The sequence below is a fragment of the Camelus bactrianus genome, chromosome 9, assembly GCF_048773025.1.
Source record: "Camelus bactrianus isolate YW-2024 breed Bactrian camel chromosome 9, ASM4877302v1, whole genome shotgun sequence".
Lineage (NCBI taxonomy): Eukaryota > Metazoa > Chordata > Mammalia > Artiodactyla > Camelidae > Camelus > Camelus bactrianus.
The window spans coordinates 28249638-28273672 of NC_133547.1; the positions used below are offsets into that span (position 1 = coordinate 28249638).

Consider the following 24035-nt stretch of genomic DNA (forward strand, 5'->3'; position numbering starts at 1 on the left):
GTAGCTTAAGACACTTTAACCCACTTTTTTTTCCGTCTCAACAGACGCCAACGTGCAATAAATACATCACGAAAAATGTCTTAAGTTGGAACCTAACTTGACTCATGGTACACTAAGCGTTTCCACTACGTTGGATCCTATTTCTAGTTTCCAGCTTAGCCACTAGTAGTGACTGGGACGGTCAGTCACTTCTCTGAATGTTTCATTTCCCATAAAACGAGAACGGGTGGCCCCATAAAGAGCTCTGATGTGAGCAACGCCTGCCACACACCACCGAGAGCAATGGACGAGGCCGACCCACGCACACGGGTTCCGCTTTCCCCACATCGCACTCCCGGGCCCAGGCCTCGTTCCCCTTCCTTTCAATCCCAATTCGGGCTCCTTTCCTTAGCGAGTTCTTTTAACGAAACGCAGCGCTCCTTTGTCTCCGAACGCGGCTGGGAAAGGGTTTCGAGGCCGCAGCTGGCTGGGAGAAGGCAGAGGCGGAGACCCGCCCGCCCACACACCCCGTCCCGGGCCCGCGCCGGCTCAGGACTCGCCGGTGCCGAGGCGCGCGCCCGCCCGGCTGCCGTCCCCGTGACGGGGTGGGACCCGGGGCGCGAGCCCGGCCCGCGGCGGGCGGAAGCTGCCGGAGAAGACGGGCGGTTCTAGCCGGCGCGAGTGGGGGAAGGGCGGCAGCCACACCCGGAAGTCGGTCTGAAGGTGGGGGGAACGTGTGGGGGCGAGGCTTCCGGTAGCGCAAAGGGTGTCGGGAGAGGCTTCCAGCAAACCTTCTTCCCTGGCATCTGGAGCGACCACCGTTGCCGCGGCTTCGCCTTCCACGATCTGCGTTCCGGCTAAACGGCCACGGCGGCCGCCCCTGCCGCTCCCCTTGTGCCTGGTTGTGTCCCTGTTCGTTCCCTGGCGGCCGCCCGGGTTCAAGCAGCGGCCGCGGCCGACATGTTGTGAGGCGGCGTCGCGGGTGTCTGAAGGATGGTTTGGCCGAGGCGGCGGCAGCGGCTGCTGGCGGCGGCGGCGGCGGCGGCGGCGGCAGCAGCAGCAGCAGCAGCGGGGGCTCCGGCTGTGTAGAGCCCGGCCCGCTGTGTGTCCCCCCGTACCGCGGCCAGGCCAGTGCCCCTGGACCTTGCCTCTGCTCCGGCGCCGTTGGGGACCGGTTAGGCGACAGCGCACGCCCCTCTGAGGAGACACGAAGGTGGTTCTCCAGTGCTCAAATTTCCGGACCACCTCGCTTTCCCCTCCCCGACTTGGCCAGTGCTGTCTCCAGAGTCCTCAGCCCCCCGACTTTGCTCCCAGCCTCGCCCAAAGCGCACACACGGTGTTCCCTGCCCTCTCTACCCCGCCTCTTAATTCTCTGCGCCCTCTTCTCAGAGCGCCCCCGGGATCACTCTCCGAGGGCGGCCTTTTGAAACACCTTGGTGGAGTAGTGGACCAGAGCTGGGGAGTTTTTACAAGTCGGGGCGCGAGAGGTACGAAGGTACGATGGCTTCCTCATCTGGCAACGATGATGACCTCACTATACCCAGAGCTGCTATCAATAAGATGATCAAAGAGACTCTCCCTAGTGTCCGGGTGGCCAACGATGCCCGGGAGCTGGTGGTGAACTGCTGCACTGAATTCATTCACCTTATATCTTCTGAAGCCAATGAGATCTGCAACAAATCGGAAAAGAAGACCATCTCACCAGAGCACGTCATCCAGGGTAAGTGATCTGCGTGGGATTTTGGTTAAAAGGGTCCGGGGACAGCCTGCTAGTCGCGTGACCTATTCCTGTCAGCCTTCAGTCCTGTCTCTTGGTTAGTACTGGTAACTGAAAAAGCCACGCGGGGTGGCATGGAGGTAGCCGGCGCCTTAAAATCCCTGTGTGGTGTCCTCGTGGTCCTTTTCAAACAGCGAATGCAAGTAAGGATTCGCAGGCGTTCAGAGCACCTAACATTTCCCACAATAAAGCATTGGTAGTGGTCTCAATTTACAGCCAGGTAAGCCGAAGTAACAAGAATTTTGCCTGCCTAAAGTGAAACTGAGACGTGACAACTGAGAAAGTGCCTGCCTCAAGTGGAACCTCGATCGTGACAACTAAGAGAGGAACCCAGACGCTCTCCCCTGGAGAATCAGAGTTCACACAGGAACTTCAAGCATGAGTGGAGACAGCACCCCTTCCCCACCTGACCTTTTCACCAGAGCAGGGGAAAAGATGAAAGTTCAGAACACATGAGTAAAAATACTCTTAACGTGGGTGTTCAACGTTGTAAAGTTTATTGATGTTGAATAGAGTATATTTTCTGCTTTAAAAATGGTTTCATGGTCCTACCACTCATCAACAAGTTGCCAAAGCGCTTCAGTTCTATTCTCTAAGAAAAAGGGGGGATGTCAGTATTTCCTTCTGTCCTTCCTTCTTTCCTTTTATTCTTCCTTCCCTCTCTTCTTCTTTTTGTTTTTGTTTTTGTAGCTTGCTTTGTAATATGGATATTTAAAGCTTGGATTGAATGATTGTGAGATTTTTTTTTCATCGAACATTTCCTTGTCCTTTCCTGCTTCCATTCCTGTTGAGATGTAAACACTTAAGCTTTTATTCAACAACACTTCTGAAAGTTTAAGTGTCTTCTCTCCTCTTATCTTGGGAAAGATTTAGTTCAGTAATAGGGATTTGTGGGACCATATTCTGATGGCTTGTTTCAGGGATGGGGAGACATATTTACTAGCCATAATGTTTTGGGACGCACTTTCTGTGACTTTTACGTGTACTCATGAAAAAATTGCATTCAGTTTGAGGTGATAACTTGCCTTTTATAATAACCCAATTAAAATTCTAACAATTTCTTGATTGCTTTTGAAGTCAGAAAAAAAATCATGGTTAATTTAATTTTGGTAGGCAGGCAGTTGTTTACCATTTATTTTTATAATTTAACTTCTTAAAAGGTGACTTTCCTATCTAAAGTGTAGGACACATCTGCTCATATTCACCATATGCAGTATTCTACTGTCAGTATTGACAAGAGGATTAAATGATTAATTTTTGATCCTTAATGATGTGTGGATGGTAGATTTAGAACATTCTCCGCCATTTCCATTTCAGTACAGAAGGAGAAAAAAAATCCCTAGGAAAAAGTATATTTGATTTTAAAGCTACTATTTTTCTTCTACTTGTTTGATGTACTCTGGCAAGTAAAATGAAAGCTAAGTTGTCTATTTTTCCTCTTGTGTTTTTATTTTTACATTGTGTGTGCAATTGTACAAGTCTTTCACAAGATTATCTAACACAGATAGCTATAATTTCCTTTTACAACTCACAAAAGAGAAAAAAAATCTTTTATCAACATTGCCTTTCTAAAGAAAATTGCCAAAGATTTCAAAAGGATCTGCCTAAACATTTGTTTACACCACAGAAGTGGGGATTATTCCAAAAATCCAATAACACATTACAATCTGTCTTCTTGGGTAGAGTTTATTCTTTTCTAGGATATATTTAGATTTCTGATTGACATGATGGAATAAAAGTGCAGCTGTAGCGAGCAGTATGCTAAATAGCTCAACTTTGGAATATACTAAATTCGATTTAACGTAGGAGTCAGAAAGTTCCAGTGAAAGCATTTTCCTTGTGTACTGAGAATGATTTATTAATTTAAAAAAAATCATGTATTGACCTGTTACGGTCTTTAAAATGTACCTTTTTTTGGTCTTGTAACATTGCTGTTGTTAAGTGGATAAGGACCTACATTTTAACCCAAAATCCTCCTCGGTTACAGGAATCTCATATTGCTTAGTCATTAAAGAGGCTGTTATTTTGAGTGGTTAAAAATTTTTTTTAAAGAAATCCTTTAAGGTGTGTACTTTTTAGGTGTTTAAACGGTGTTTTTACAGACTAACTCTGGAAAGCTGGGTATGACATTTTTTATGCTGTTCTGTCAGGGTTGATTATTTAGGAATGTAAGATATTTCCAAGTAGAATAACAATGTTCATTTTAAAGTGGTTTGATTCTAACATGTTAAAGTTTGAATTTTTTTAGTGGTAAGTTTAATGAACTAGACTTTGCTTCAGGACATTTCACTTGTTCCCTTGCCACTTTGCTTTACCTTGTGAGAGCAAATTAAGCATTTGAGGCAGTCTATAAAGTGCAAACTAAAGTTGAAATAATTTTATTGCTGGTAAATCTGTGAAACTATATAGCTTAGTTAAAATTTAAAAATTTTTTTCTAAATATTTCACTCATTTTGAGTTTAAGAATATGGACTTGGTGTTGAAGATCGCATATATACAAATAGAGGGAGTTCTAAGCTATAAAATGTGTTCCTTTGATTTCAGTGCTGGGTTTCTGTAAACACATGCTCTTAAATGAGTTTTAACATGTTCTATTGCATTATGGAAAGAACTGACATTGAGAGTCAAGAGCTGTAAGTTCTGTACTGGAAAGTCTTTGGTCTTAGGCAGATCTGTTAACTTTCCTCATTTATGTATAAATAATACTTAATGGTTTCAGGTGTAATTAGCAATTACTGAGAATCAGTCAGGATTGAGAATTACATGAAATATGCTATAATAAATAAAAATTTAGAAAGTTTATAGTGATACTGATTAAAATATAAAAGTGAAAGTCTGTAATGTTTAAACTTACATCATGATGCCATTTGTAAAGCCAAAGTGTAAATAAGAATATTTTCATTTCGTACTTTAAATTTCTTGCTACATTTTTTTTTTTCATTTTCATGAGACTAGTAACTGAAAGTTTGAAAGTCTCTGAGAATTCACTTCTTCAAAAACTGTGTTGCTCCAAGCTATCTGTGTTGAAGGACTTGAAAAAAAAAAAATCTTCTAAGTGAAGTAAGCCAGAAAGAGAAAGAAAAATACCACATGATATCACTCACATGTGGAATTAAAAAAAAAAAGACGAATTTATTTACAAAACAGAAACAGACTCACACACATAGAAAACAAACTTATGGTTACTGGGGGAAAGGGATGGGAAGGGATAAATTGGGAGTTAGAGATTTGCAGATATTAATATATATAAAATAGATAAACAGCAAGTGTATACTGTATAGCACAGGGAACTGTATTCAGTATTTTGTAGTAGCCTATAGTGGAAAAGAATATGAAGACGAATATATGTATGTTCATGTATGACTGAAACATTATGCTGTACACCAGAAATTGACACAACATTGTAAACTGACTATACTTCAATAAAAATATATATGCAAAAAAATTCTAATCCCTCTCACACTGGTACTTTGGTAAAATACAATACAAATGAATCACTAGAAAAACAAAATGAAAAGTTTTGGTATTAGATTCAAGACATATAAAATTACTCAGTCAAATTGCTATGAAGTTTCTCTTTTTTTCCCCAGCTTTTTGAGAGATAATTGACATAATAATATTGTGTAAGTTTAAGGTATGCAATGTAATGATTTGATATATGTATATATTGTAAAAGGATTACCACAACAAAGTTAGTTAACACAGCTATCACCTCACATAGTTACAGTTTTGCTGTGAAGGTTCTTAAATGCTTACTTTGAATTTCAGTACTTAACTCATTGCAGACCATTACAAGCGATTCTGGCATAAGTCCACAGATCACACTTCGAGTGGCTTTGTTCTAAAGCTTAAACCACAGTCTGTTTTGGAAAGTGGATGTGAACTAGTTTTGAAATCAGAGCATCTGAGTGATTGCAGAGAAGTTGTAATAATCATGAGAATTAGAATGATATTGTGTTGCTTAAATAATCATCCATATTGATACTTTTTCCAGAGGGATACATGTAATTTACATTGCACAGTTTATCACAGAATCAGGTGCTTTTCAAGTTAGGATTTATTATTTTCTTTAAAATTGATATGTCTTTTGTTTTTGTTTTCCTCTGCCACCCAATTACTTTTTGAATACTACTATGTACTTGGCACTGTGCTAGATACAGCTAAGGATATAAAGATGAATGATATTTGGTTCTTGCTTTGCCACCAGTCTTTCATTGTTGTCCCAGATTCCCAGGAGTAGTGATGCCCTAGAGGGCAGGGCCTTAAGGGTCTTTGCCAGGCCAATAAGCCAAGAAGTCACTTTGGCCTGTATCCTCTCAGTGTATTTTAAGTGAACTACATCATCCTCCTCCCTCAACATACAAACAAAAGAAAATAGAGAAATTAGACAGTGCTATTTTATATTTTATATATAACGTATTTTAGTTTTTTTAAATGAAAAGCATGCATTATGCATTTGAAGTATAAAGTAAATTCACACAAATTCATATTATAACAAAACTTTTGAGGAATACATAATTTTTTGTAAAATATGAGATAAGCCTGTATTGAAATTCTTGTTGGGTGAAAGTTTTTACTTTTTTAGAAAAAAAATTTTTAAGTGGCCGTCTTGGTAATGTCTGTCTTTTGAATTGAAAAGACATGCTAAATATTTTTCTTCCTCATATGCCATGCACTTTTCTGGGTGCAGTTTAAGATAGACGGCTGAGGGCAGCAGACAGACCTCTAAGAAACAAGTGATATGTCTATTTTACCCACAAATTTTAAAAAATGTATTATTATTATTTTTATTTTATTTCATTTTATTTTGGCTCTTTACTCTGAGATCCTTAGAGCCAGGACCATCAATAGTCCATAAAGTCCCCTAGTACAAATTAGAAAAAGGCACTTCTTCCTTAAAAACCTTTCCTACCATCTGCCAGAAGTGCCATAATAAACATAGAGCTCTATGGGTTTGCAGTGTTAGAGGCTCTCCTCAGTATGGTACTGCTGTGCACTGCACTGCCTGCACGACTGTGCACTCATGGCCCTGCTCGGGAGCCGTTTCCCTTCCCCTTGAAGAGTCTCCTGTGTGTAAAATGGGAATGCTTACTACTACATGATAACAAAGGATGTGGCATAGCTCTGTTTAGAAGGTACTGTATCCAGTTATTCATATCTGTTAGCCAGATGTGATTAAAATGAGGATTAAAGTCAGTGTAGTTTTAAATTAAATTTGTGGCTGCGTTTGTTGAACCATTTTGGTGTGAGTACAGTATTTATACATAGCAGCTCTTTAAATAATATTAAATACTAACTTTGGATTTACTTGCAAATTGTTTTGAAAGCCATGCTCTCAACTTCAAATGTTTCTGAAAGTGAGGGGTTTTTTTTTGTTTTTTTGTTTTTTAAATTTTTAGCCCAAGCCTTCCATGATTTAAGGTCATTTGGACTGGATTTTCTTAATGTCTAGTCTAGTAATTCATGACATTTTGAAGAGTTGTCTCTCCATTGTATGATTTGTTAATTTTGAAAATTTAATATACTTATTCAGCTTGAATTTAATGGTGTGGTAATACATAGCTGTACATTTATTTAGGTCCTGTACACTTTCTAGGGTACTTTCTTAAATGTAAGAGAAAAAATAAGGATGAATAATACATAGTCCAAGTTAGTTAAGTGGCTCTTATGTGCTAGACACTATGTTAAACGCCTTAGATTAATTACTTGTTGATTCCTACAGGCCTTAAAATAATAAAAATCTAATAGTGAATACTTAGTTTTGCTCCTTCTGTGAGCTAGCCTCTGTTCTGAGCTGTTTACATTAATTCATTTATTCGCATTTGATTGGATGAAATGTAGGTACTGTTATTCTTGTTTTAGAGGAAGAGAGGTGAAGGAACTCATCTAGAGTCACATAACTAATATGAGGCAGAGCTGGGAGTCAGTCCCTGGCAACCTTAGGATCTGCATGCTTAACCACTGAAGCGCCTCTGGGTATAGGAAGACACTGTGAAATAGATGCTACTCTCATTTTAGAGACGGAAAATTGAAGCTTAAAGATATTAAGCAACATACCCAAGGTTATGCAAATACAGTGACAACCAAGTTTCAAATTCTAAATCTATCTGATTTCAAAAAGGGTAGATCTGTCTAGGAGAATCCAACAAGCTTAATTTGAAGTTGGAGTTTGATCTGTACCTTGAATGAATTACTGTCAGCATGAATTTGGGGAACTGGTACCTGTTGGGAAACATTGAGCAGTCAGATTTAGCAGAAGTATGCAGGGGTTTAATGGCAGAAATAAAGCTGGAAAGGTAGGTGGGGCTAGATCCTGGAGGACCCTGTTGTACGGCCAAGGAAATAAGGTTTGCTTTAAGATGTGGCAGGAAATCGTAAGTCATTTACTTGGTTTCTTTCGGTATTGTCCCCAGCCAATATTACTGAAAATACACTGCTGTGTTTGTGCCTTTAAAAAAGAGTAAATGTAAAACAAAATCTTTGGCTTCTAGCATTGACATTTAGAAAATAAGGTCTGTTAATTCAAGTGAAAAAATGCAGGCTGCCTAATCTTCACTTAAGTTTCCACTGTACCCCAAGCTCCTTGAGGCCAGGAATTATGTGGTAGTTAATTTGGTAACCAGAACTCAGAATAAAGTTTTAATGAAATTTTTTGGGGATGAGGGGAATTGGTTAAGTTACCTTAATTAAAATTCAAGTAATAGCACTCTGCTTTTTGGCATTATTTCTAAAGAAGGTTGATGAAAACAACTTAACATATGAAATAATTAAAGTTGTAAATCACTCCAAATGTCTTAAAAACCACAGTTTACATGGGAATGTGGGATTTTAAAAGTATATTTGCTATTCTTCCTGAAGAGCAAATTTCTAAAGTTAGAACTTAGGGCATCTTTACTGAGGGCAGTCTGGTTCATCATAATTGTTGAAAAAGTGTAAGAACTGATGAATAAAGTTCATTTACTGTGTTTTTCACCACCTGTATTTCATCATTGGCTCAGAAAACAATATGACTTTGGGGCATTAATCAACATATTAAAAACTCTAAAATATAGTTTTAAATACTCTGAGCCAAAAGGATATTTTATGCATTATCTTTCTGGATTACAGAAGGCATTTAGAGAGTGCATCATTTTCTTACAAATTTTTCTTTCTAAATGTGAAAAAATAAAGGGAGAGAATTTTTTTGTTTATGTTTCTTCTGTCCTTATAGTCTTCCTTTATCCCAGTTTTTCTGCCACATCACTTGAATTCAAATGTTTTTATAGTGTTTCCTGTTAAGTTTTATTTTCAAGAGAAACTTTGGCTGAATATAAATGCTGAATTTCATAAGTTATTTCCATCAGTAAACTTGGCAATTTGAGTGTCTTTGCTAAAAATAGTTTCTTACTGGTATATTAGACAAAAGAAGAATTTATCTATTCTTTCTTCCTATCCTACTGAAACTTAGAGCATTTGTTACCAGCCTACTCTAAGCCAAATGGCACAATATATGTTATTAACAAATATATTCCAAATATTTGCTTTTTTTTGGTATTCTTTGAGACAGTAAGTGATTTAATGGACTGATTTACTTTAAGTGGTATAGGAAAAATTTTTTTTTACTAAAACCACATGTTCTTACATCAGACCCTTTTTTTTCCCCTCACAGGAAATGCTTTGGTTTTTAAAAAATTAGAAAGAAAAAGAAAAGTTAAGGCCTGTGCCTTGAAGTGTTCCTTAGATTTTTAACTCATTTGCATTCTGATGTTAAGAAAGTTGATAAAATATTTTGCCTTAGCTGTCCGATGATTACTGTGCAACTATAAAATAGGTCAAAATTACTAGAAAACAACAAGCTCCCCTTTCAAAAAAAAAAAAAAAAGCCACAAAACTTAATGTTCCATAGGTGAGGGAAAAGTTGTATTTTATCACTTTTTCATATTTTCATTTCCCTAGCACTAGAAAGTTTGGGCTTTGGCTCTTATATCAGTGAAGTAAAAGAAGTCTTACAAGAATGCAAGACAGTAGCATTAAAAAGAAGAAAGGCCAGTTCTCGTTTGGAAAACCTTGGCATTCCTGAAGAAGAGTTATTGAGACAGCAACAGGAATTATTTGCAAAAGTAAGTAATGCATTTTAAATGGTTTTCATGTGAATCCCACCCTTTTTGCTAACAGAAATCATACTGGTTCATGAAATCCTTTCCTAAGTCAGCATTCGTACCCAGAGGTTTTTCTCTCTGTGACTGATCGTTTGACCTAAGAGTCTGATGTTAGGTCTGGTGGCCGACTTGACTTTTCTTTGGCCAGCTATTTGCTTTATATAGAAGTAACTATTTGCAGCAACCTGTTTTCTAAGGAGAACAACTCCAAATAACTACTGAGATTTTACTTTGATGTTTTTTCAGACAGAATAACCATTTAAAAGCATGAAAAGTATACCTAAACATTTTTCAGGTGTTTAAAATGATGGGCTGGTGAGAAATTGCTGTATCAAATTTTTTTTGTATCAAAATTTTAGATGAATGGCATATAAGAAAAATCTGATTAACATCTACCTTGTAATTAAATTAGGCCTTTAATACACCTTTAAAACATTCTAATCTTAAAAAACTTTGAAGGGCCAGCGGAGCAGAGAAAGGGTGCAAACTTTTCTCCTTTTTCGCTCGTTTCAGTTCTAAGGCCCAATCTGTGAAGTATTAGCAATAAGTACTGATATCCTTCTATTTTTTTAAAAAAGGAAGAGACCACAGGGATCTGTGATTAGGTGGAATTTGTGGCTAGCCTCTCAGAATTTCTCCAGTGTTACCTCTGGTCCTGCCTTAGCCCATCCTCAGAATCCTAGGTACCTTCTTCATTCCCTTCCAGGTCCCCTTGGTAGCAAAATGGAAGCAAACTCTGTAACACATTTTGGAGCCACCCTCGATGGACGATGGCATTTTTCAAAGATGACGCTCACTGCGCCTCACGTTCATGTTCTCGTGGTTTGCTGCGCCTTGGCGTTGTAGCAGAGGCGACGTAGGCTGGCAGCACTCGTGGCCTACGAAAATACCTAGGGATGAGGATTACGGGGTGCAGAAGCTCACACTGTGCAGCGTCCACATGGAGTGAATAGACACCACAACCAATAGGCACACATACCCATGCTGATGACAGACACCAGCACAAAAAGGCTCTCCATCAGTACTTCCCACTCAGGCATGGGGTGCACTGGGCATTGCCCTAGTGCGCACAGGCATGCAGGGCAAGAACAAGAGGAAGAAGCTGAGAAAGACTGACCTTCCCTTCTTCTCTGCCAGGTTTCTTGAAGGTGGGCAGAGGCAGTTACTGAGTACAGTGATTCTTGAATGTTACTGAATATTTACTCCACACAAGACTGAGAGCTTAATAACCTGATTACTAAGAATGCAAATCACTGTTCAAGGCTAAATTTATCAGCAGAGGATAAGATACCTTAATGGTATTTTATATCTTTTCTTCTCTGTATCTTCTCCTCACCTCCCCTCGAGGCAGGGGCAAGGGGTTATGAACTTGAAAAATGATAACAGCTTAAAAAATAATTCAGTCTGTGTTTGGATACTACTAAAATACTCACACTGCTCAAGCAAACTGTCTATATATAAAAACCATTTTTAAAATAAAGCATTTGACGGACTTTCCAATGAGAAGATCCTGAAAGTTAGACCTAAATCGTTGAGTCAGAGGTGGTTCTGTGGTAAAAAGGATTTAAAATATGGAGTGTTTCGGTTCCATAGAGATACTTACTTCATTATGGGAATAGAGCTATGTGGTCATTTCTAAATGTCTGTCTCTGCCATTAGTCTGTAAACTCCCTGAGTGTGGGGCCCGTTAATTGTATTTCTAGCATCCGCCCAACATAGTAACTGGCACAGGGAGAGGATTCAGTAAACATTTGTTGAATGAATGACTGAGTTGAGTTGATGAGTCAAGGAAGCACAGAACTCTAGGGGTAGAAGAGACATAGTTCAGCCTTGATCTTCCAAATTATGATTGTGAGGTTCAAGGAGGTTGAAGAACCTACACACCTTTTTTTTAAAGAGAGGACAAGGTGAAGCTGTTCTTTCCCTATAAAGTTCTCGCTTCTCATTTGAAATTGTAAGGCAGTTTTTATTTGATTAGAAGAGGTGAGGTTTGCTGCCAGTTACTGTAATTACCATTGGAACTGGAAAGTATGATTTTAGGTCATCTCTTCCAGATTGGCACCATAATTGATCTCTTTGCAGTCATAACTAGTTTGATTTACATTTAAAAAATTTGAGTTTTAAGTATTATCAAGTACTAGACATCAGATACCATTTAAACTAATAAAAAAGATAAAAGCTGACTAACATTTACTGAGTTCTAACCATGTGTTAATCATGTTGCCAGGTAATTTTCCAGTGTTACTTCATTTAATCCCCACAATGACCTATGAGATAGGTGCTAAGGAGGAAAAGCTTTTGAGGCAAGCATGAACAAACAATGTTATAATCCATATAAATATGAGGTACCAAAGGAGGAGTGATAATTTTTTAAAAAAATTAATGGCTATTTATTAATTCTCTGCTATTGTAGATCACCTAGAAGGTGATAAAGTAAATATTTAATGAAAGGGAAAAGATGGTCTGCTAAATACTTTACACACTTTGCAGAGTTTTTATAAATAATATTAATTTTATTATACCCACTTACTCATTAAGAAATAGACTGAGATGGAGAAACTTACATGCGATCATTTGTTCTACAGATACCATTGAAGTCTTCACTATTCACCAGATATAGTGCAAGTTGCTAGGCTTATAAGAGTATAGAAAAGAGAGATGGTTCCTGTCATTATGCGGCTTAGTTTACTGGGAAGGATAAACTTAAACAAATAAAATGGGTAAATTTGTACAATTAGGAAGTGTTGGAGTCTAAATTCAAACTCATCTTCTGACTCCAAAACCTGTGCTCTTTCTATAACACCATGCTAATGCTCTAGCCATCATTTTGTTTGCTTAAATTTATTTTGGAACTTTTAAGTAGAGTATGCTTTATCCTTTCCAGGGCAAAAAGATGAATGAAAGAAATAGTTGACTGCCTGTCAAATCTGTCCTCACCCCTCTGCCCTTGTCATCTGTTTTGTTTTTCCCCTTTTCTTACCTCCCTTCTTTCTTTCTCTGACCTACGGGTGAAAATACCCTAGTATTTCTTTGCTCTTGTGAGAAAAATTAGCATAGAAGTAAAATTATAGATACTCCTTAGTGCTTTTCCTGGAGCAAAAAGTACTTAAGTCTTAAATATAAAAGGAACTAAGTTATAACATCTTTTTCATCACTTTCATTTCACTTAATCATTTAGACTTTTATTTTAAATACTAACATAATAGCAGCCTCATTTGAAGCTGTCTTTATCTGCTAGCAACAAATATTTGGGGGAGAAGAACCATTACTATTTTGAGATTAAACTTAAGTGTAAATTATAAATGAGTCATTTTAGTATATGGGAGTAGGAATCTTAAAACATAATGAAAATCTGCAGAAAAAGTGAATTAGGAAGTACACGCCTACTTACCTCTTTTTTACTCTTCCATTTTAGAAGGAAAATATTTGGGATGGATTGGGTAAGAGGCAAGAGAGGGAAAAAGAAATTAGAATAAGTACCACTGAAAATTTTAATTTGTGGAAATGCATACAAATAATATTTACCATCAACATTGATTTTAAAGCCATCAGAATGCTTATAAAAGCATCCTTCAGAAAGAGAAGTATGGGAGCCAGGACGGGGCCGTGGTATCTAAATGTCAGTTAAGTTCTAAATGTAAGCAGTGCATATCTTTCCAGATCATTGAATAAACTACCAGATAAAGCAACTTGGTAGTAAGACCTGTGTAGCGGCTTGAAATTATTTGAATTATTTTTCTGTGCCCCGAAATTATACCCAGTTATGATGGATTAGGCTACAGAGTAGATATTCTTAAGCTGATTAAATTGATATTTTTGGTTTGCCCTACAATTTTCAAGTATTTTATGTGAAACACTGTTAGTCTATTTTGAACTCTGGGTATTCATGCCATAAAAGTAAATATGCCTGTGTGTTATCAAAGTACTTTCCATATTCCTTTATAAAAATGAATGGAAGTAGTTATTGGAACACTTGGTTTTTAATTTCCTGAATAAACACAAAAAAAGTTTTTGTCTTGTAGGGGAGGTATAATTATAGGTACACTAAAAACTGTAATATGAGGCCTGACTACTCTCACGAGGAAGATCTAAAGCAATCCCCAAGTACAGAGACATCACGTTAGACGTTAGTGGTGTGGAAGTGTTCCGGTTCCTGTGCAGCTGTCTCAGCTGTGCTCCACTTTGACATTGGGCCCAGTACTCTGTGAACCACATTTCTGCTTTAGTTGACGTCCCTTAGACTCTGCTGCCAGTAGGGGGATCTAGAGGGATATTACAAGGCTGATGAGAAGGAGGCACTTACTCCTTTTACTTCCAGTTGGCTTCAGGTTCCTTTGAGCAACTCAGCAATGCTTCTTCATCCTGGCTGCAACAGTTTTTACCTGTAGCAGGAGCTGAATCTGGTTTGCAGTTTCTCTGATACTTACAGAACCAGCCTGAACATGTATCCCTTTCCTCGGGAATGTGGGTCTCAAACCGGAGGGCCTCCCTCTAAGCTCAGAGATGCTAGTACCAGCTGGTCTAGGGCCCTTCTTCAGAAGTCTAAATTTCAGTTCCCTGGGTTGCTCCTCTAAGCTTCTAAGTTTTAAAAATTCCAGCCTCTTCCCTTGTTCCCCCAGTTATTATGTGATCCAGCAATCTCACTCCTGGTCATATATCTGGAGGGAACTCTAATTTGAAAAGATACATGCACCCCCATGTTCACAGCAGCACTATATACAGTAGCCAAGACATGGAAACAACCTAAATGTCCATCGACAGACGACTGGATAAAGAAGTTGTGGTATATTTATACAATGGAATACTACTTAGTGATAAAAAAAAGAATAAAATAATTGCATCTGCAGCAACATGGGTGGACCTGTAGACTGTCATTCTAAGTGAAGTAAGCCAGAAATATAAGGAAAAATACCATATGATATCACTCATATGTGGAATCTAAAAAAAAGAAAGAAAGAAATTAAATTGGGTCATGCAACAGGGCATATAAATTGAGAAGGGGCCGTGCTGTTGCAACAGTGCATGTAATGCATATGTATGCATCTTGGCTTCTTAAATCCTGTGGTGGTTTTTATAGGGAATATTTCAGATTAATGGATTGTAACTATCCCACTTAAATTCAGTGCTGGATAAGTGTGTTTCCACTAGTGTGTATATGGGAAGGGTATGTTGTGTGTGTGTGTGTGTATTTATAGAGAGAGAAGAGAGGGACAGAGGAAGAAAGGTATCTATAAGGTAGGGAACTGTGATAGAAACTTGAAAGAAGTATCAAGATAGCTATTGCATTCATGTACAGTGCTTTCCCCTAACAGTTACAGGTACTGTACTAGAGAACTTTCAAACCACAGAAATCATTTTTAGATTGAAAATGTTTATGTCAAAATTGTAAGTTGAGAGGACAGAAGAATGAAGTGAAACAAAAGAGGGAGAAACGCAGGAAAAAGTTACCAAAGAGAGAATATTATGTTTTTTCTGTACACTTCTTTAGCTTCTTCATTTGAACCACCATGTGAAATAAAAAGAAAACTTTCATGGAAAACTTTTATAGAGACTTTTGGAAATTATCCGTAAGTGAGTTGACAGAGAAGTAATCTTTAACTGTATTTTCTTATAGAGTTCATGTTGTCCTGATGTGCAGCAACTATGTAGTGGTTGGAAAATATCTGAATTTGGTATTGACTTAAGTTTGCAATTGGCTTAATATACATTTAACTGTGTGCACATTGTAGGGTTTTAAAATTTTTTAATTTGTTTTTATACTTTTGGTGTTTAGGCTCGACAGCAACAAGCAGAGTTGGCCCAGCAGGAATGGCTTCAGATGCAGCAGGCTGCCCAGCAGGCACAGCTGGCTGCTGCCTCAGCGGGCGCGTCCAGCCAGGCAGGGTCTTCTCAGGACGAGGAGGAAGAAGACGACCTCTGAGGCTCACCGGCCGAGTTTCTGCTTCTTCTGTCAGTGTTTCTCCCTGCACGAGAGACCGTGAAGGAAGTGCTTATCTGTAACTGCGTATGCGTCTGGGTGGACTTGCCATTGGTATTCTAGGGATGTCTGCTGTTGAGTTTCATCTATTGTGCGCTGTTCGTGTAAAAAATGTCTCTTTGAACTATTGAAAATTTAAGGTTCAGTATAATATCAATTTTGAATTTTTAATGGTGTTTATGAAATTTTAGATAGCGGTGAGTCCTTTATTTGATCAATAAACAGTGTTACAGAAAACTTCAAGTTTATAAAAATACAGTGAAATTTATACAGAAACTCTAAATCTGCATTTGCATTTCCTCTTCCCTTTTAACTAAACTAAAAATTGGGAATTTTAAATTATTGAGGAGAGGATGCTGTGTGATGGAGTATACATTAGATCAGGTTGGTGAAAAAACAAAGTTCAGTTCTATAGTATCTGAATTTTTTGTCTTTTAAAATGAGTATATATACAGGCAATAAATATATATATGCTCAGATAAATATACTTGTTTAAAAAAGAAAATCCCAAAACAAGACATTCAAAAATTAGGAAGGAGTGTGTTCAGTAGTAGTTGTAAAATTTGGTAGGTTATGTTTTTTATTTTGTTTTTGTTCTATGTAGAGGTAAAAACTGCAGTTTTATTATGGCGTAATTCATCTTGAGCTACACGATTGCATTTCAGAAGCTACCCAGCTTTGAGGACTGTCTTGATTCTTAGTATTTCACTCCAATAATTGTTAATAGTATTACTTGCTTAGTCCATCCATGTTTACTGGAACTTGTGAAACAATTGCTTGGGTTCCGTTGGTTTAACTGAGGTTCATGAATATTCAAACCTTTGCTTGGGAAGGAAGTGAAAGTTAATGAGCATGCTTGCTGTAAAAGAGGAATTTTTTTTCTTGTAATTTAACTTGTAGTGATAGTTTACTTATTGTTTGTTTTTAGCATTACTCCTGCAGTTTCTTGACTAGATGGCCTAGAGTGTCCAGTGCTTCCTTTTGAAATGGCATCACTGTCTCCATCTTAATTGAGTGATAGCTTTAAAAATGATTGGTTTTGTTCTGTTTAAGAAAGCGTGTCATGATTGATCAGCCCTATATGAAACATAAGTAGTTTTCAACCTGCTCATTAAATGGAAGAAGCTTTAATTTGGTTCTAATAAATAAAGTATGGTAGTGATTTTTAGGGAATTTGGTGTGTTGAAGAAATGGCATATTATTTGTATTTTAGAAACAGAATGGAAAAGCCGCTTAAGATAGTATGAAGTAATCTAAATCTATGTCAGTTGCCAAATCATTTAAATTTCTATATCCACCGAGCCCAAAGATAGACTGCGGCTGCTGGGATTCCAGTTTTAATTGAAGAGCTAATAAGTAAGTAAAGTTTACAAGTATTAGATTTCTTAATGATCATACTTTGCAGTTTTAGAAAAAGTGAAATATTGTCACGCTTCCTCCATGCCACAAGTAGGTGACTCTTGCTGAACGTTTTGAGTTGAAACTGGCATTGTATCCATGAAGTGCGTTTGGACAAGATAGAAGGGATTGTTTTTTTAAAAGTTTAAGTACCAAAGGTAGTCTAGTCTAAGAAGTAATAAGTTATGTGTCGGCTTTTCTAATTTGTACTGTAACACCTTACACTTTCTGTTTTAAGTGTATATGTTTCTTAAGTAAACAACTTAGATATTTTTCCATACCTTTTTTTTTTTCTGATGCAGAGTTCAGGTTAATTAATATTTTACTGCATCTGATAATGTATTAAATGTTTGAATCCTAGTGACTTTTCATTTTGACATTCTTGTGATTTCATATGCTGTATTCTTCAAGCAATAAAATCTGATGTGTTTTATGCATTGTTTTTTATATTTAATGATCTGTACAGATTAATGGCATGAGGTTTCTGTTATTACCATTTTTACTAGTTTCCAGAATCTTAGGCCCAAAAGACATTTTGATCATTTGGTGTATAGTACTTGACTTTCTCCTTTGTTTACTGTTACTTCAGAAAACATGGTTTTTCTTGTATTTTTCTAATTTACAGTCCTAGGATGCAAGCATAACAAAGCTAGTTAAGCAATGTTACTTTTAGCTTATTTTCCAGCAGTTAAAATTCACTATTATATTCTGTCTGTTGTTGAGATTTTTAAAATCTTTTGGAGAGAGAAACAAAAATCTTTAAGGTTCTTGAGAAATAAAAGTTATGTTTAGTAAGCATTTTACCCACCTCCTTGAATATATGTCTATCTTTTTTAGCAGACCGTCATATTGATATGTGTTGAAAAGGCACCAATTTTTTAAATTATACATACACCATGCATATAGAAGAGTACACAAATAAGGGTTCTGACAAACTGAACATACTCATTTTGCCAGCCCTCAGATCAAGAAACAGAGTATTATGAGCATCACAGAAGCCTGCCTTTGGCCCCAACTTAACGTTATCTTCTCCTTCCTCCCCAGAGGTAACTATTACTCTGACTTCTAAAATCGTAGTTTTGTGTGTCTTTTTTTTTATGTAAATGCGGTCATACGTGATACACTTTTTTTACTCATCATTATATTTGTGAGTGTACTGGTTTCCTGATGCCACTGTGACAAAATACCACAAACTCAGTGACTTAAAACAGCACAAATTTGTTCTCTTACAGTCCTGGAGATCAGAAGTCCAAAATCAGTTTCATTAGGCAGAAGTCACAATTGCTTCATGAATCTGGAAATTGTGAGTTGAGAATCTGTTTCTTTGTCTTTTTTTGGATTCCATTGGCTGCCAATAGTCCTTGGCTTGTGGGTCCCTCCTCCACGTTCAAAGTCTCTGCTTTTATCATCACATCATCTCTTCTTTTATGGTCAGATTTTCCTCTGCATCTCCATTTAGGGCCCACCTGGATAACCCATTTCAAGATCCTTAATTTGATCACATCCACCAAGTCTCTTTTGCCATATAAAGTAATGTTTCTAGGTTCCAGGGCTTTGACCCTGGATATCTTAGGGTGCTATTCAACCTTCCAGAGTGAGATTCTTTCATATTGTTGCATGTGTTTGTGGTTCATTCATTCTCGTTGCTGAATAGTGTTTCACGAATTTATCCATTTTTTATTATATGCAGAATTTATTTATCCATTCTACCATTGATGGATATTTGAGTAGTTTTTAGTTCTGGGCTATTATGAATAATAATATGGAGAACATTCTTATATGTGTCTTTTGGTGAGTGTGTAAATATGCATTTCTGTTTGAATATATACCCGGGAGTGGAATTGCTGGTTCATGGGGTATGCATGTATTTGGTGTTTAGTAAGTACTGTCAGATTTCCAAAGTGTAAGAAGGCATCATTTTAATGTACACTATAAAATGAATCACCGTACTGGTCTGGTGGCCTGAGAATGTTAATGAGTGTCTCGAAATACCTAAATTATACCAAGTGAGTTATACTTGCTACCGCAGGTCTGTTATTTAATATCATACCAGAAGAAAATAAAAGCAAAAGTATTTTTTCTTGTTACTGACACAGGTATTATGCACTCATTAGATCCTCAGAAGAAATACAAGTTTTAGGTAATCATAATTAGTATGTTGAGTTTATAAATAGTATGTTTAGTTGTAGAAAATCCATGATTTAAATTTTTAATGGAATTAAAAATTTTTTGTTACAACTTTATTTGGATACATAGATACTTCCTCATATATCCAAATGGCCACTGGGAAAAACTATCCAATCCAGTTAGGCTAGGCACTGCCTTCAACTGGTTTCACTTGAATTTTTTTTTTTTTAACTTCTTCGTCCCTAACAGCTCATCCTTTTCTGTTCTGCGCCTTGTCTCATGGCATAGAGTACCACGGATAGGACCGGCCGGGGTGAAGAGAACGGCAGCATAAATAGCCTCCTCTCACCCACCCCCACTTTTCATTATAGGCCATTACAAGGTATCGAATGTAGTCCCCCGTGCTGTGCGGTAGGACCTTGCTGCGTATCTACTTTATATACAGTAGGTAGTACCTGCTAATCCCAAACTCCCAATTTATCCCTCCACCCTCCCCTGCTTCCCCCAGGTAACCACAAGTTCGTTTTCTGTGTGAGTCTGTTTCTGTTTTGTAAATAAGTTCATTTGTGTCCTTCTTTTCGATTCCACACGTAAGTGATATCATATGGTATTTTTCTTTCTCTTTCTGGCTTAACTCCACTTAGAATGACATTCTCTAGGACCATCCATGTTGCTGCAAATGGCATTGTTTTATTCCTTTTTATGGCACCTTATTATTCCATTGTATAAATACATCACAGCTTCTTTATTCAGTCATGTCAGTGGACATTTAGGTTGCTTCCATGTCTTGGTTTTTGTAACTAGTGCTGCTATGAGTATTGAGGTGCATGTATCTTTTCAAATTAGAGTTTCCAAAAGAGGTTAACTTTTAATTTGTGATCAGTTTCTACCAGAAATCAAGCAACTTAGCAAAACCTTAGGACAGGACCTTAGAACAGGATTTCCCAACCCAGCATTGTTGGTGTTTTGTTGTGAGGCGCTGTCCTGTGTATTGTGGGGAGTTTAGCAGCATCCCTGGCCTATACCTGCTAGAAGCCAGTAGTAGCCACTGTCCCCTGCCCCGTTGTGACAGCCTAAAAATGTCTGCAGACTGCCAAATGTCCCCTGGCGTGCAAAAATCACCCCCTGTTGAGAACCACTGCCTTAGAACATCCAGGTTTTTACTTTTAGGATAGGGATGGGAGAAAGACTGAAACAACCTCTGCTGGAAGCGAAATATGGTGTATGTATAAAAATACAGAAACAGGGTGATTTGGAGAGAACAGGCCCAGGATTAAAATCTATTTCCAGGAAAGTCAGATTGTAAAGGTAGCTCTTGACTTCATGCCTTCTGATCCCTTCACCCTCAGGACCCAAGTCTAGTTCTCAGGAATCTACCTCCTCACTGGTTTCCACCCAGAGGTCCTAGCCACGCCCAGTTGATCAAATATACTGTCTCATTGGTATGTACATCTTGTAACAAGCATGATTTTTTGAAAAAATTAAATATACGTAAATATACAGGTTAAATATACATAGAAAACTTACCATTTTAACAACTTCTAAGTGTTCACTTGATGTTTCATTACCCCAAACTGAAACATTGTACTCAGTAAACAATAACTACCCATTCTTCTCTTCACCCAGCCCCTGGTAACCACTATGCTATTTTCTGTTTCTATAAGTTTGACTATTCTGGGTACTTCATATAAGTGGAATCATAGTGTCCTTTTGTGTCTGGCTTATTTCACTTAGCATAATCCTTTCAAGGTTCATCCATGTTGAGCATGTATCAAAACTTCATTCCTTTTTAAGGCTGAAAAATATTCCATTGTATGTACATGCTATATTTTGTTTATTCATCTGTCAATGAATAAGTTGCTTCCATCTTTTGGCTACTACAAATAATGCTATTATGAACAAGTTTACAAATATCCATGTGGTCCCTAACACTTTTTTTTGAGTGTACAGATCTATACATTGAGAACTGAAACAAAGAAAGCAGCATAGCATGAATGCACACATAAAAACAATTTTTAGCATACGATAAATGTGACATGAGCAAAGGAGACCAACACTTTTGTACCAGATCTTTATATGTGTTCTTTTCGTTTTCCATCACCTCTGCGAGGGTAGGCATTCTTACTCCAGAGTGGCAGGCTGGTAACACAGCTGTACCATTAAATATAGTAGACCTACAAGATGCAGTATTTATGAAACTTCCTATCTTATGCATAATGTAATGAGTGTGGAAAATAATGTAGTCTATGGCTATTTCCTTTCAATTTCATCTTATCTAGTATGTTTCTTGCTTCTGTATACTTATATAGGAATAGCCCTTGTTTGTCATTGACATGGAATTAGTAGTGGAGCTAGAAGAATATTTGCCAGAAGAAAATTTTAGTGTGATTAAGAGGTTTTTATTGGGGATTGAGGATGGAGGGAGCGAATCAGAAAGGACATATGTCATAATAGAAGAAGAACCTGCTTGCTGACTACTAGGGAAAATGTGCAGGCGCAGAATTGTCTGCTTATGCAGATTTCTTCTAATAAATTTGTTGCTTTTATTGAACCCATAAAAATACCATTAACTTCATATTTATGTCATTAATGAACTTCTAGGATCTGCGTAGTAGAGTGTAGTACTTATAGTATAGTTAAGAGGTAACAATGGTATTTTTTTCAGAAGCATTTATTTGGTGTGTTACACAGGATAGGGTGTGTTTTATAAGCCTGATAGTGTTAGGTTTGTATGTGCAGTTGAATCTCACATATAATACTAGCCCCTACAACATTTGATATCTTTATTATAAACATTTTATAAATGAGGAAACCAAAATTAAAAGATGTTAAGTAATACAGTAATGTCTAATAAGTGGAAGCATCAGAAGTTGAACCCCAATCCAAGTAGTTCTAGGGATTATGTTTCTTCTGCTAGATCATTCTCCTTCCCCCCACAAAAGTACTCTGGAAATATTAGGTTGAATCTTTATACCTTCATTTGAAGGTCATTTAAAAAATTATAAGTCTGCCCGAGGATAGCAAAGTTGTGTGCTATTGCAGGGTAATTGCAGAGCTCACTCTAAGGAAGCAGAGGTAACGTCTGGTAGTATTTTTAGCTTCCTTTTTCTGCACACTGTTGTCCAAGTGATTCACTCAGTGTTACGCAGAATATAAAACGTTTGTTACAGAAGTTATTTCATGAAGTTCATTTATAGTATAGGCTTTATATAGGACTTTCCTTTTGGTTAAAATACTTGAAAGTTCATAGAACAGTGTGACCTGGCATTAGGTTTCTAGACTTTCATCTTATCCAAATGTGGCAGAATTTAAAAATTTTTTGGAGTAAGCTACCCAAAACCAAGTCCAAGTTAAAAAATTTAATTATAAGGCCCTATTTCTTCATAGCCCAATAACAAGCTTACTATTACACAGTAGGAAACAGGATCTGGTAGCAATGGCCCATTATTTAGAATTTGAAATTAAGGGTTGTGGGTTTTTTTTTTTTATTTTTCAGTTTTATTAGGTAGAATTGTTACAGTTTGTACATACACAATATATTGCATGTAAATACATACATACAATATACTACACATATTTCTTAAAAATTCACATGTATGTACTGTTCATTGTTTCTAAGAACGCTTAGAGCTTTAGCTTTTTTAACTTACATAGTAATCAAAGGAATGAAGCCAACCACAAAATAGAAATTAATTCACAAAGATACATACGCCCCACTATTAACAGCAACATTATTTATAATTGCCAAGATACGGAAGCATACGGCTTGTGTTCTTACTGGAGCTGATAAGGCAGCAGCTGTTAACGTAGGGGAGTACTCGGAGAAAGCGCCGCCTCCCCCATCCGTGTAGGACTGAGTTTGCCGGGTTCCAGGCACGGTGCCGCGGAGGCTGAGCAACTGTAAACCCTCAGCTTCCACCCTGAGGATCTTCTCACCTAAGTCTTGCCCTAGCCTCCTAACCGGCCTTGCTGCCAGGCCCTCCTGTTCTCATCCATCCTTCGTTGCTACCAGTGTTATTTTTCTAAAATACAAATGTGAATGAGACTCCTCTGCTTCTTGGGGATCATAGGTTAAAGTCCAAACTCCTGAGCTTTATGTAAAGTAGCTTCCACAACATGATTCAGCTTCTTGTACACTTTCTCAGTTGCGCTGCAATCTGGGCAGCCATGCCGTCTCTTTTACACGTGATTACCTTTACATGTGCTTCTCCCCCCGATCTGGAATGACGTTTTCCCTTCTTCGCCTGGCAGACTTCTAACCGTATGGCCTGATCCAGCTTAAACGTCAGCTCCTGAGTGTTTCGGAGCCTCCATGCGCAGCCATCCTTTCTCGGACTATCTGTGCACGTGCTGCACGTTTCTGTCTTGGAATCCACGTGCCACGTTGTAACTTACGTGTGCGTAGATCTGTTACAGTGGGAGCTCCTGGAGGGCAGAGACCATCCCATTATCGCAGTATCCCTAGCAGCTGACGTGGTGCAGGTTTTTCCAGTTGAACTTACAAATATCTGCCTGGTCAGCCCTCATTTCACCTGGCATTCCACACCATAAGCTCCTAGAGCTATAACACAATACACAGCGGGTACTCTGTAAATATTTGATGGTGATGTTAATGGAAAAGAAGAAAAAATTACATTTC

At 37.9% G+C, this 24035-nt stretch overlaps 1 protein-coding gene across 1 annotated transcript; it reads left to right on the forward strand.

The window, feature by feature from the left end:
• The first annotated feature begins 744 nt into the window (after positions 1-744).
• DR1 (down-regulator of transcription 1) lies at positions 745-17703 on the forward strand. Its single transcript, XM_074369986.1, has 3 exons — positions 745-1699; positions 9692-9855; positions 15668-17703. Exons 1-3 carry the CDS (start codon positions 1480-1482, stop codon positions 15812-15814), a joined length of 531 nt encoding a protein of 176 aa, XP_074226087.1. The 5' UTR covers positions 745-1479; the 3' UTR covers positions 15815-17703.
• The last annotated feature ends 6332 nt before the right edge of the window (positions 17704-24035 follow it).

What these genes read in the sequence shown, in the direction of transcription:
- DR1 (XM_074369986.1), top strand. Translation starts at nt 1,480, where the DNA reads ATGGCTTCCTCATCTGGCAACGATGATGACCTCACTATACCCAGAGCT. An exon ending in ACCAGAGCACGTCATCCAGG is followed by an intron (nt 1,700 to 9,691) that starts GTAAGTGATCTG and finishes TCATTTCCCTAG; the next exon opens with CACTAGAAAGTTTGGGCTTT. An exon ending in AACAGGAATTATTTGCAAAA is followed by an intron (nt 9,856 to 15,667) that starts GTAAGTAATGCA and finishes TTTGGTGTTTAG; the next exon opens with GCTCGACAGCAACAAGCAGA.